Consider the following 14788-nt stretch of genomic DNA (forward strand, 5'->3'; position numbering starts at 1 on the left):
CATTGTTATGAATTATAATTTCATTGTTTTCTTGCAGGTTCCTACTGTCAAATGGCACCAGGTAATTTTTTTAAAGCTTTATAAAACCGTACAAATATTGAAAAGCGTGTAGAAAGAGATTAGGTCGGGTTTTGTAAAATTGACCTCACTCTATCAAGAATGTTCACCATGATTGTCGCTCCATAAAATAACATAGAGAAACACGACAAGAATCCAAGCCAGTTTGACGACATAACTGATCCGAAGCAACCGGCAGGAATTAGATATTTATGATTGAGCGTCACTGTATACAGTGTCGATATCTATCGTGCAAAAAAGATCGAAATTACTTGTTAATCGAGTGGAGACACTGATATTAATTATTAATTATTAACTCTTTTAGTGCCGACAAAAGGAGTCTCGTGTACCTGAGTGAAATATATCAAATCTTTTGATAAATAATAATGTGGCAAAGTTTCGGATAGGAATTATAAAAATATTGCAAAACCTGATAATTAGAAAATTCAAAACGGAACAAATATTATGAAATCAACTCGTTATTAAACTATGCAAACGAACTTTTTCTTTCCTTAATATTTTCATATTAATTACTATATTCTTTTGTCTATAAGCTTGAAAAAACTTTTTTAGTCGCATCTATGTGATCCGAACGCCATTACTGTAGGTTTTTTTAACAAACATCCAATTAAATAGTAGAATATAAGACAATAGTTAAAGTCGATAAACAAGAATACAGGATAAAAAACAAAAATTTTTAAATAATTTTCATTCGAATAAAAATTCTCGTGAACGGTGCACATCTAAAATGTGACAAAATAATTATAATAACGAAAACAATAATAACAAAAGAAACAATAATAATGAAAGTAAAACAATATTTTCACACAAAAGATCAATCTGTATAAAGTTGAAAAAGAAAGTTGTCTTAGTTTCATAGAGTTAAACACCATCAAAGATACGTGACTTTCCAGCATGACATGTGCGATGTACATGATTCGCTGTCGCTTTGTATCTTCACAGAATTGATACCCTGAATTATTTGTAGTTAAGCAAAGATATTATCTCGAAAGGCGGACCGGAAATAAATGATTACGCGCACGGACAAGTTTCTTATTCTATGGGCCCAGCGTACGTAGGGTCAATCCCTGGGAGTTACAATTAAAATAGTTGTTCTCTTTGAAGGGAACAGACCTGGGTCAATTTTATTTGATATAAAAATAAAAGATAAATATATGAAGTAATTCATTTGGAACCATTTTTTTTTTTTAATAGTATTTTACGTCGTATTTTTTTTTAAATAGTATTTCAAGTACAAAAAACGAAGTAATCCTCGAAATAATATGCAACAAAATGATTTTATTTTAAGAAACTCTTACGTAAAGTTTGCTTTCAGCAAAATTTTTTCTTTAAAATGACAAAGAATTGATAATTTCCAAGGAAAATGTCACAATTATCTAATACTTACTTCAAATAATTATGAAATATAACACGTTATTTAAAATGATATTTCAATATTACTTCAAAAAGATTTTATATAAAATAATATTGCAGGAAATGCTAATTCGAAAGCGATCATTGTTAATAATTAAAAGAAATAAAATAACGTGTTGTTCGAAATAATATTTCGGAAGTGATTATAATTATAAGATAAAAATAATCATAAGACGTGGGAATAATTATAAGATAAGATAGCATGTTATTCGAAATAATATTTCAAACAATATTATCTGAAATGTGATCGGATCTGAACGAGGGCATATTATTTCCTAGCTGCGGAATGCGCCGGCATTTTCATATTATTTTGTTTAATTGCTGGGGAGTATCCCGTTTCCCGTATCTCCGTCGTGTAACAGGGACTGGGCGAATTAACGGTGTCTGTCGTTGGATCGTGTAGGTGTGCGTAAACGCATGCGTACGTGTACGCAAAAGGATGCCGGCACGCATGTATCTCGTAGTCTCTTTTAGAAGACCGATCCAGACTACGATGATTCCATGGGCACGTATGTGTGTTCACGCTTGCACATAGGGTGCTACGAAAGTACGAGGTCAAAATATGGTAGCAATATTCGGAACTAAAGATGTGCAGATTTTATTTAAAATAGGATAACAAATGATCATTCCGGAGAATTAATTGTAGCAGAAATATAGCAAATTATTTGGTCCTTCGATGTTAGAATTCTCGATTATCCAAATATGTTTCACACGTGACCAGCTTAATCTATGTCAACTTATAAGCAAAATGTGTAAATCTATAAAAACTAAGTATTGCTATTAAGTTTAACTTAGATAAGCTTAGTAACTTGGATAAGCTTAGATCAAAGTTCTATCTTATTTCAAATACTTTATTATCTTTATTTCACTTTTACAAATAAGAAATTGATTCAATTTTTTGTTGACTTGAAACGAACAATTTTCAAGTAAAACTCCGAACGACGCTGATCAGACGTAATGCGAAGTAATCGTGTATTAATTTATTTGAACGTACGAATAATTCTTACATATATATTACACTATTTTCAGAAATTATTCCATATTATTTGGTTATTTTGAACATGTATTTAGGTTGACTTTTTTTTTTATTTTTCATGCGATCAAATACTTTATCAAATAAATTTTCCTAAATATTTTAACTCCATATCATGACTATCGTAACCAAAAAAAGCAAGCTAAATTTCAAACCAAAAAAGTGATAGTATATTCGCACAGTGCAGAGGAGGACGGGGGAGGCGGTCAATATTCATCCAAAATGACATTGAATAAAATTTCTCTCAGTATTACTTTGCCGTATATTTTTTCCATTTTTTTTCGTCAGACAATTTCGAGACACCCTGTATATATAACCGTGTGAACGTACGTTAGATCGCGGGCATACGCACGTATATCTGCTGACATAAGTACTTACCTACTCGCCCAAGTCCGCAATTCCGTGCTGGTCTGGTTTTTTTTTTTTGCAAACTGTTCGTTTTCTTGCGGTAGCATCGCGACTTAAGAAAGTAAGATCAACGCGAACCGTGAAATTGATTTGACACGTCGAACACGTGTTAATTTTCCGATTTAAAAAGCGGTCTCACCACGCTGGCCATAATTAAATTTACAGTTCGAGCTTAATGTCAACAAGAAGAACTCGTCACGTAAAAGTCAATTGGTCTATAGGATTATTCCCAGTCGGGATGTTGAAAAATATGATTTGTAGCTACATACTTCTTTCTCGACAGGTTGTAGAACATCTTCTTCACATTTTGTAGACAATATTCATCTTTTCCTACTCTAATGTGATGCTTAATTCCTTCGTAACTTCTTGGGCTGCTTAACGCATGCTACATTTTTCAATAATTTGAAAATAATTGAAATTCTGATTATTCGTAATTATTATTGTGCGCGGAAAACGCGAACAGTGATATTAAATATTAAATATTAAAAAATACGTTTTTAGAATCACTTAACCGTGTCATAAATTTCTGTCTATGTCTTACTGAATTTTTTATAAAAGTACAGGATGGCCTAGAATGAATTAGCACTCGAATATTTGCTGTATTTTCTAAAATATGAAGAAACTTTGTTGACAATACTATTTCAGTATATACTTATATAATATTCAATATAATACGACGGTAATTATATTTTATAGCTGACGAAATTTCAGAGATTTCAAGGTCATCTTCAACTTTCAAATAAAATTACACGTTTTTTAAACATTTGTTGATGCTGTTAAATATTTTCTATAAAACAGTATTTTTTGAACATGGAAATTCACATAAACGAATTAGATTACCAGAGATACTATTAATAAGAGATGAAGATTAAATGTCATCACTATTTTATAAAACAAACTTTTTGAACGGCACCAGCGCGCATTAATTAACGAGAAAGATTTAATGAAATGGAAGAACACAGATTACTTTTTATAATTAATTTATTGTAGCAAACCGTTAAATATTTAACACCTGCCTGAAATAATAAAATAGAATAGTATTATTAATAGACATTAATAATTCATACTCCGCTAATATGTTCTTAGGATTCACTGAGTAATACTTATTATAATACAATGAAATTTTTATACGGTCGATGAAGAGGTCATTTACCTTAACTAAAGGCGCGTTTCCACTGCGATGGCATTTGCAGATCGGCCCTGCACGTCGCACCGTGATAGCTTCCGTTTCGACTAGGGTCGACGCTGAACAGCGCGAAAAGTCAAACAGCAATAATTCTCAACCAACCTGTCGCCTTCGTCGCTCCTCCCCTTTCCACAAGACGGCTCTGCATCGTCTATGTACCGTACAGTTTAGGCAAATTTTATTTGAAATAAAAATACAAAGTATTGTAATAATTTGAAATAATTTATTCGACTCCGTTATTTTCAGTGTCATTATTTGAAAATAAAGGCGATAAAGATAAAGAAAAACTAAAACGATTTCAAAAAATAAATTATTTCGTTATTTCTTTGTTACAAATTGAACAGAAGAAATAATCCAGAAAATAATATTGAACAAAAATATTTTGTTTTATGAAATCTTCGCAATAATTTACTTAAAGGAAAGAGGTTATATCCAGCTATTAAGTTTAACTTTATAATTATTTCAAATGATCCTGAAATAATATAACATGTTATTTAAATTGATATTTTAAACGATGTCATTTCTAATGTGGTCAGATATGAATACCCACATTTGTCTTCGTAAGTAGAGATGAGTAATTGTAGACAGTATTGATCTATCCACAGTAAGCAATATTTTCGAGAAGCCTTTAGTTCCTCTTATTTATTTTACAAAATTATAGCCCACAGCTGTATGCCAGAAGTCGCAGGCTTTTTATCGTGTCCTTCATTTCCGCACAGTGTTTACTTTGTGCAAAATTCAAGATTATCTAAACTTTTTTTTATAAAACTGTACTTATGTGTGTTTGTTTTTTATCAATTACTAGATCATCGCATGAGGTAGTAACGTTTTTATAAGAAAGTTTAGGATATATTAATAATAAGGTGTGAGATAGGTGACACATACATCCCGCACAGCAGCGTAGCGCGTCTACCGGGTGAAAATTATAATTTTTAACTACAATCCCGACGAAAACGCCACTGTCTGATCATAGTTTAGAAATATAACATTCACGCAGTAGACACTACTACTATGCGTCGCCTACTCCCGCGCTTTGCGTCGTCTTCCCCCACTCCTTGTGTAACTTATTTTCGTGTGTACACTGCAGAGAACTTAGCAGAAGTTTTTCCTCTACTCCTGGCACGGTTTCCTTTGATATTTACCGACATCAAATGGAAAACGAGTCGTTGTAGCGCCCGGCTTCTCAAACGGGATTATACTCTTCTTAAACAATAGATACTAAACATTGAACACTTCAAACTTGTTTATGTTTACTTACTTCCCTTCTCGATTGACCTATGCCAACGCAATCGAAACACGAATTTTCTCAGGATTGACTTAGTCGATCAGCGAAGCCACGCGGCAGTGCCGATTAAAATCTGACGCAATGGAAATGCGTCTTTAACTCGGCGGAAGGTACACCCCGTATTATAGCACTGGCAATATTAAAAACCGTTGCTTTATATTCAGGTGCAATCTTTTAAAATGTGAATAAAATATAAGGTATATCTTAGAATCTTTATTACATAATAAAATACGTAAAGCCGCGCGGCAGTGCCTATTAGTAAAATGCGACACGGTGGAAACGCGCCTTTAACTAAGCAGAAAATGCACTCCATATTGTAGCACAGGTTTTAGAAATATTAAAAACCGTTGCTTTATATTCAGGTGCAATCTTTTAAAATGTGAATAAAATATGAGGTATATCTTAAAATCTGTATTAAATCTCTTTAAAAAATCGTAACAGAACCGCAAACAGTTTTCTTCGTTTTACTTGGTTATTTCTAAGGTAAATTTTACCCAGTAGCAGCACCTACCGAGTTAAGTGCATTCCGGATGTAAACGATTAAAATATAAGGCGACTCGTTTTCTTTTCTTTCATCGAATAGTATTCATATTTACTACAAATAATAATATAATAATAATATGATGTCTAATAGTCATCGATCAATGTGCAATTATTTGTAGATATTAATGCAGTAAATAAAGAAATTAGTGGAGTACAATAAAAAAATCGGTACAATTTGAGAATTAAAATTAATTCCGTTGCTTTCTTTTCTTTTCAATAAAAGCCTTACAAATTGTTCTTTTTTTAGTTCTGCTAAAAAGGATATGTACACTACGTTCCTTTGAGAAGTTATTAAACAGTTTGCAATAACCTTGGGTAATAAACGCAACCTGTGTAAACAGATTAGATAAACATTATTCGTTTGCTACTACTTGGCTATTTCCGTGCCAGTTTTCTAACGTTTTCATTGGTCAATAAAAAGAAGGGACGAAGGAGGTGAAAAAAATTGGTACGATTATTTTAATGTCCTCCTTAAACCAACTTATTTTAGCTCAAAGAATTTCCAATCGAACAACGAAATATATTAAGCTGATTAAATGAGGCAATATTAAACTATAAAATTTTTTTGGATAGTTTTTAACTGTTTTTGTTTTTTTTTTGTCATTTCCTGTATCATTAATACATCGCAATAATTTCTAATACATTATAATTGTTTACAATACTTTTTAATAATTTCACAGTTTTCATGATCTTTACGTCGTATTCGATTATTTTCACTTTTTTTTACATGTTTTTTCATAATAATATTTGTCTTTCAATGCTTAAAATCGTTCCCGATATATTAAAGTACCATGAATAGATAAATAGGTATGTTTTAAATTAATTGAATAATACAAATAATGTTTAGAATTTTTTATTAATAAATCTTATTTCTTTCTACATAATTAATTTTTCTAAGTAAACTTCGGGGCTCGAAAATTGTTATAATATAGATTGTAATTCTTGAAACAGTTATGTAGAACTTTTATTCTGAATAATTGTTATGGAGTACCTAAAAGTCGGACTGTATCAATTTCAGATAAGGTTCTTGTATAAAGGTAATATACATAGTATATGCATTGTGCACATTACATTATACATAACCGCTATTCTTTAGATTCTCTATAGATTTTGAAACGGTTTCTAATCTACAATAATTAAATACAATTTTTCAATGCCCTTTGATGTCGACTGATATAATTCAATGTTTAGGTTCTACGTAACAGTTATTCAGAATAAAAGTCAATGCTAACCGTTTCCAGTAAAACGGCTACATTCCGAATTAAAACAGTTATTTTCGAAACATTTTCAAGGCCCGATTAGAATACTATATTACAATACGTTACTAAACACATTTTAAACACGTTACTAGGAAAAGAATTTTGGCCAGCAAAATCGGACACATAATCAACTGTATACAATATACGTATATTGTATACAGTCATCTTTGTATATTGTATTGTATACAATATACGTTCCTCAAAAGATACCGGAACAGTTCCGTTACTAGTACTACCTCTTTGCAGTCGGCACCATTTTGATTCGAAATCCAAAATTGTGTTTCTGAGATATAGTACTTCCATTTAATATGAACTGCTGCATTTTATACATATGAAATTGAATTTCCTAGCTCATGCAACAGATTTTTAAAAATAAACAAATTTGGTAATGTTGAAATTATTCTAATAGGTAATATAACAATATCTAATGGCGCCATAGAGACGTCATTCAATTGCAATAATTTAATATTATAACTACTGAGCCTTAAATGCAACTAATGTACATTCGCTTATAACAATCACAAGGTTATAATATACATATAATGCATAGTTAATTAACACGTTCATCGCTCAGCGTGAATCGACCGAATTACTTACTGAGCCCAAATCTGACAATCGGAACGTGTAGGATAATGTCATAATTTACATATTAAATGTAAATTAATGTATACTAAATATAAAAGTTTATGAATTTTTAATATTTCTATTTTATATATGTTATATTTGCCAGTGCTTATTCCATTAAATTCCTGTGCTATAAATGAGATTCTCATAAATTAAATGAATAAGATAAATAGAATAAATAAAATCCTATTTAATTTGAACAAGAAGAGCGTCACCTATGTATGAATGATAAAAATATCAAAAGTCATTTTTAGTGTTTTAATAGTTTCCGTTGTTAATACATTATATACCATTTCGATCAAGAATGTTCTTACACAGATCTAGCAGACAGCATATCAATTTTCCTACACCGATACAAAAAGTTTCGGACATACAAAGTCAACGCATTAATTTTAACAACAATAGAAAACCGACTGTTTCTTGAAGGGTAAGAATTGAGATAAATGAGTATAAACTGGAAAAATTGTCACTAGTTCATCACAAACAGACTTTTTATGGAAACTACTGACTGATATACACGATGGATAGAAAATCTGTATCCGGATGTGTGAGCATCTAGACGTTGACTGTTTCGTTTTGATGCCTACTGGAGCAGGCAAATCTTTATGTTATCAATAACCAGCACTTTTAGTATCTGGCGTAACAATTGTAGTTTCTCCATTAAAAAGTCTCAAGTGAGAAACGAAATAAGTAACATCTGTTTATACCCATTTATCCCAGTTCTAACCCTTCAAGAAACACCTACTGTGCCGAACTTTCTCGATCCACTATACAACTTGACCCGACCGATATGGGGGAGGTCAAACCGGCCGGCGAAAAAAAAAGATCTCTGGCACCCAATCACTGCACGATCGAGCAACCTATGGCCAGACAGGCGTATCGCACGCAATCGCGTTGGGAACACAGCAGCGACCGACGTGTCCGTGGACGCACCAACACACGGGAACCACGGTATCCTGCGTGTCTCATCGGTTTAGATGGGGGATTCCGTGGTAACAATGTTTGTCAGTCGACGCGTGACTCTCGCCGGGTCGCATTCCAAAATTGCTGTTGGTATCGCGCGCGCGCGTGCGCACGTTGTCTACGTAGACCGGTATCGTAGCTAGAAGTTAGTCAATCAGTTAATCGGTGATCGAGGTGCTCCGTGTCGTCATTTCATCTTCCGGCCCATTTCCGATTTGGATTTATAATTTTGCGGTTTTCGTCGATCCTCCGAGACCTCGCGGCGTGGCCATGCACTGGAGACTGTTCGTTGTTCTAGCAGCCATGGCCGGGGCTGCCAGGGCCTGGGACGTGGTGAGCGGTCTCAAGTACAAGCTGACGACGACCTTGCTCTTCAACGAAGCTGCCCCACCGAAGACCAGCGGGGACGTCGGCTTACGATTGACCGGCGAGCTGAACGTGACCGCCGTTTGGCAACAGCCCACCGATCACGATACCTTCTTGCTCAGGATACAGGTAGGAGAACATTTCTTGCTAGACTTTCTTTATGCAGGCGCGAGTCATTGTTGTGATCGCGCCGAGCCGGTTGCGATAGAGTACGTGGAACCGAGGAGGTTCTTGCGGACAGAGATAGGCATCGTTTAAGTAGATGTTCAGTGGAATGATTGTTTAAATAAAACGTTCTTTGTTATTTGGATGTTTAAATGAAAGACAAAAGAAGTTACTTATTATTTATATTGATCTGAACGAATTATATAAAATAGTAATATTTTTATCTCATTTATAATATAAGATATAATTTAAATTGATGATATTATAATATCATATTAATTGTTTATTATTTATTGTATGAAAATAATGTTCTCTAATCGGTCTAAGTCCTCATTTCCAAAATTAATGCATAAAATATCTATTGACTTAAATAAATCAATTGATAATTTACTACAAAAGAGTATCTCTTTGAAACATCGCTAATTGCAAATACAAATACAAATAGTTATCCAATTGCAAATATAATTTAGTGTAAAGTTGGATTGGTACCAGTAGACAAATCAAAAATATTTTTATGTCAAGATCATCCTCTTGTACAATTTAAAAAATTCTCCATGTTTTTACTTATACGATAAGTGATCAAACAATTATAATCATTTGAGTAAATTGGTGATTTTATATTAATGTAATTCATTTTTTAATTATTAAATTCTCTTAAAGTAAATGTAAACTGGAAGAATGTCTATATATAATATGAAATAATATGTACTTACACATGGTATATTTAATACTATAGTAATAATATATAATATTAATAAATATAATAATATATAATTAATATATAATGCTATATACATATAATATACATAATATTGTAGTTATCAATCAATTCCAACTTACATCTCAACCTATATCTCAGTGACGCATGAACGTCAATTATCGAATGTAAATATTAGTTCATTGCTACGCATATAATATCATGTAATATTCTGTATTTCACTTAGTCACTACCGAACACTCTGTACCTTGCTTATTAGTCATTCTAGACTTTGACATTTCACCCTAACCCCTAAATTATTATCTATTTTTCATCTACCTACACGTCATTCCCGAAAAATTTAAGCATTCTTCCAGTGATCTGATTAAATGATTACTTAAACAAAAAAGATAGTTTGTCGTTTGGAAGTCTAAATAAAAGACAGAAATAATTACTTATTATTTATAAAGATCAAAATAAATTATTTCGAATAATTAAATTCATTTTTTATTTATAAATCCAATATCAATTGTTACTTGTTAATTATTATTTAATTGCTTATTATTTTTTATTTATTCGTCGCAACGCGTCGAGCACACGTCATAGTAAGGCTATAGTGATGTTCAGTTACTTATGTATACTTTATACTTTTATATAGAATAACGAACGATTTTTCACGTTAAATGCCTTAGTATCTTTATGAAGTGAATGACGAGCTATATCAACTAGTATAATTAATGAATATAGTATCTTTAAAAAAAGTAGTTGACGTTATTGTTAGATTATGCATCCATAAAACTATTAAGTTTAAATTTAACAATTAACAAAAATGATTAACAATTAAAAATAAGACGATCCTAATTGGCTCTTGTGTTTAACGTTAGTGGCAAACTTAGAAAGATAGTTTCATTAGACATAATTATACTATAGTACGATTGTCTAAACTATCTATCAACTCATCGCATAAATTGAAGCTAGTTCTGTTGATTAAATCGTGTATATGGCAACATAAGATTAGATACGAAGTCTATTTATTTGATGCAACACACGATAAATATTTCATTTAAAATTAATAAAATAGCATTTTCTAATTTAAAATATTCCGTTCGGATTACGATTTCACTCTGGTATCTGCGAAACAGCGTTTGATTTGCTTCTACTTAGGAAGGAAAGGTTATCAGTTCAGCACAGAGAATCGCGTATATACATTCTCAGTGTTTATCGCATCTTCTTTGATAATTGGGTAATTTATAGTAACAGAATTGTGCATGGAATTTTAAATAAACTGTGAAAGAAGCAGCAGATTCTACGAAATTATTGCAAAGAAATTTAATCGCTAATTTCATCTGTAATATGAAATTCTTCCTCTAATAATTACAACATTAAACTATTATAGACGTCTATAAAGTATTATTATAGTCATCCATAATGTTATAGTTAATGTGTTATAAGGTATTCCTATGGATATCCTTATGGTATCATTATGTGTATCTTATACACACAGGTATGAAAAACAGAATTTATCCAGTTAACTGCTTTTGGCGAGTATGCTCGTCATAAAGAAATGACAACATTTTATGTTATGACGAGTGTACTCGTTACAAACAGCCAATTGTTTAAGCTAAGTGAAGAAATACAATTTAATAATAAAATTATAAAATGAAATATTAATTGGATTGCAACTTAATTCTATGTTATAACAACCACTTGTATGCTTTTCAAAGAAAGATTGCAATAGTTAACTGGTTACAAATTAACTTGATGTCATGAAAAACTAAATTTCATTACTGTTTGAAATTCAAAGTATTCTCGGTTGCCAATCGTAATAAGAATAAAAACTGTATTTCAGTAAAACTGAAATTATTTTTTGCGAACCCCATAAATGGAAAACCTAAACACCATTTTTTTGTTTTCTGCACTTCTTTCATATTTCTTAAAAGATTTCTATTCTATTGTAAGATTTTTCTAGTGATTAAACATACGTTTCAAGGAAAAGGAGCCAAATGAATTTGACATATTAATCGAAGTAAAATATAAGTGTGTGAGTTAGTCAATATGCTTTGATCATAAGTTATACTAAGTCAGTGAGCCTCGTTTATACTCCTCGCCTAACAAGAAGGCCTTTGTGTTTGCTTTTCCCCTCTTATTAAGTGCTCCACTGTCTCAACTATCGGTTACCGTTGAAAAGTAGCAATCTTCATCTGCATTCTTGGCTAATTGCTTCCATAATTGCGGCAGTGGGTCAGCTAATAAGAGGGAGAATGTAAACACAAAAGTGCCTTCTTGTCGTGCGGGTGCTATACTGTGCCCTACATATAATTAATGCGTTATAAATAGCGTAATATGAACTACAGGCGGCCCTCGACTTTCGCATATTCTACTTTCGCACAATTCATTATTTCTCACATGTTAAAACATTCAACTTTGTAAGCCTTTGAGGTCGAGCAGACTATATAGAAATTGAATGCCCCCTTTCAGGAGACATCAGACTTAAGCCATTACATTACAATATTATTCCTATTGGAATATTACGTATTACCCACAATACGATATTTGTGCATGGACAAAAACAAATCAATGTTCTTAGAAGCGATGGAAATTAAGATAGGAAAATATACACCTCGTATAAGTGCTTGGCCTTGTGAGGCACAAGCATAACAGTTTCGAATTACGAGGGGACCCGAGTTTTCTTTTCGGGGTTCCGGAAAGGCCACGGTCAGTCGTGGAAAAACATCTGCATAGAAAAGAGCTTCCTCACGCACCGTAAAATAAAGTTTCTTTTATTTAAAACTACACATTAGTTTAAATGTATTTAAACACCCATTTCCAATAGTTCCGATCAAGAGGTTAATACTTAGATAATTAAAAATATGAATGAAGCCTTCATGCATCTAGGCAAATTTTTAACTATTATGGAAGAATGCGATTCCAATGCAGAACGTATTTCTCAAGTATGTAGGTCAATAAAAAAAAGAACACTGCATATTATAAAAATCTTTATCACGAAAAGAAAAAAAAGGAGGTACTCTGCTGACACTTTACAATTTTATAAAGAAAACACTCGAAAGCTAAATAAATAAATACTTTAGATCACCGTTTTTGGTGCATATTTTTTTATATCCCTCTACTTTCGAACATTCGCACACACTTTCAGGAACCAATTGTGTGCGAAAGTCGAGGGCCCATTGTATACCGAATGCTATTGTCGAAATACCCTAACAATTCTTGTACGATCTGTTAAATAGGGTGTTCATACTGACATTGGCAAACATTTTTCTTAAATTAGAAGAAATGAAAAATTAAAGCTTATACTGGTTTCTCTTTTAGTAATAGAATGATGTCTCCATATTTTTTTCATTCGCATTGTTTCTTTCTAAAATTTTCCAAATAGAATGCTATTTATTTTTGTATATTAAATAAAAGCATGTGCCAGAAATAATTCGTTCGTACTTTCACAGATCGACTTTCAATCGCACTAATTTTTACCATTTTTCCGCAGCTTCTGTCGCCGCAGTTATGGATCAAGTCTCGCAGAGCACCAGAACCGGAAGGCTTCGTCGAGCACTCGTCGAGGGTGGACACCGTCGGCGACAAGCCAGTGTTGCTCTTATGGCGACACGGCGAGATAAAGTCGATCTACATGGACCCATCAGAAACCGTTTCTTCAGCGAATTTGAAACGTGGCCTGGCCAGTTTCTTTCAATATAGAGTTTTCGACGGCGACGTCCAAGAGCGAGACGCTTCCGGCCTCTGCAACGCTACTTACCACTCCCTGGGTCCGAAGACAATCATGAAAGAGAAGACCTTCTGCGAGCAGACTACTCTTCCAATGAGGAAGCGCCATCCAAATCCGCTGTTCGACGTGAAGGTCGTCAGCGAGCACAGAACGAATTACGAGCTGTCGCATTATCTTCTGCCGAACATGGTCCACGTCAAGGAGAGCCATAAAATGACACTGCCAGCGAGACCGGAAGTCGGTACCATTGTTACGTCGGAAGGAATCCTTGAAGAGATCACCGGGGTTTTGACCCCGAACCGCGTCCAAGCCAATACCGTGAAGGAAGCTATCATTGCTTTAAACCCAGGATTCGTGCAGACTAGCATAGAACTTCAAGTGGAGCCGGCCACGTGCCCCAGCGGCGGATGTCAAACGGTTAGTTTGAAACAGGTTTTAATATTGTAGTACAGTCTCTACAACTTTCATAATGTTTGGTCTGCTTAGTGACAGTTATGGTCGTGGTGTCGTCTTTTCTTCATAGCTGACACACACAATTTTAATTCCATCGAATGATACTTATGGTAGAGATACAGTATTCTCTCCATATCTGTTACAATTGTGACAATTATGATAGAGAATAGTATTTTCTCCATAACCATTATGGAACCATGATCCTCTTCGTAACCATTAACTGAAACTATATACAAGCATTTATGTATTTGTGATTGATTCATTTATTTGGTTCAATATCTTATGTTCAATTATTTGTTACTATATTTGAGTCTAATACTCGAAACAAAGATTTATTAAGGTAATACAAAACACTACATTTCATATATTAGTCGTAAAATGGATAGAATAAGTATTTGAAATAATCTATTACTTTTAATATTTATGTATTATCTTCTTTCAGTGAAATATGATCTGCTCTTTAATATCAAGACATGCACCGAAGTTCTCGAATAAAATCTATTAAAGAAATGCCGGCATAAAGTTGACAAAGATTTCACATTTCTCTTGGAAAATAGAGAATATTTGGCCACTAAGGGC

General features: G+C 32.9%; 1 protein-coding gene across 2 annotated transcripts in view; it reads left to right on the plus strand.

Annotated features, from left to right (window-relative positions):
- Mtp (microsomal triacylglycerol transfer protein) overlaps positions 1 to 14788 on the plus strand; it is a 35942-nt gene that overhangs the window by 17019 nt on the left and 4135 nt on the right. Inside the window, exons 3-5 of one of the 2 annotated variants that reach the window (XM_078176642.1) lie at positions 38 to 61; positions 9091 to 9287; positions 13520 to 14173. In XM_078176642.1, the coding sequence (XP_078032768.1) occupies positions 38 to 61; positions 9091 to 9287; positions 13520 to 14173 (875 nt within the window). The remainder of the gene's footprint in view (positions 1 to 37; positions 62 to 9090; positions 9288 to 13519; positions 14174 to 14788) is intronic. The other variant, XM_078176643.1, reaches the window with a different exon arrangement.

This window comes from Augochlora pura, chromosome 3 (assembly GCF_028453695.1).
Source record: "Augochlora pura isolate Apur16 chromosome 3, APUR_v2.2.1, whole genome shotgun sequence".
Lineage (NCBI taxonomy): Eukaryota > Metazoa > Arthropoda > Insecta > Hymenoptera > Halictidae > Augochlora > Augochlora pura.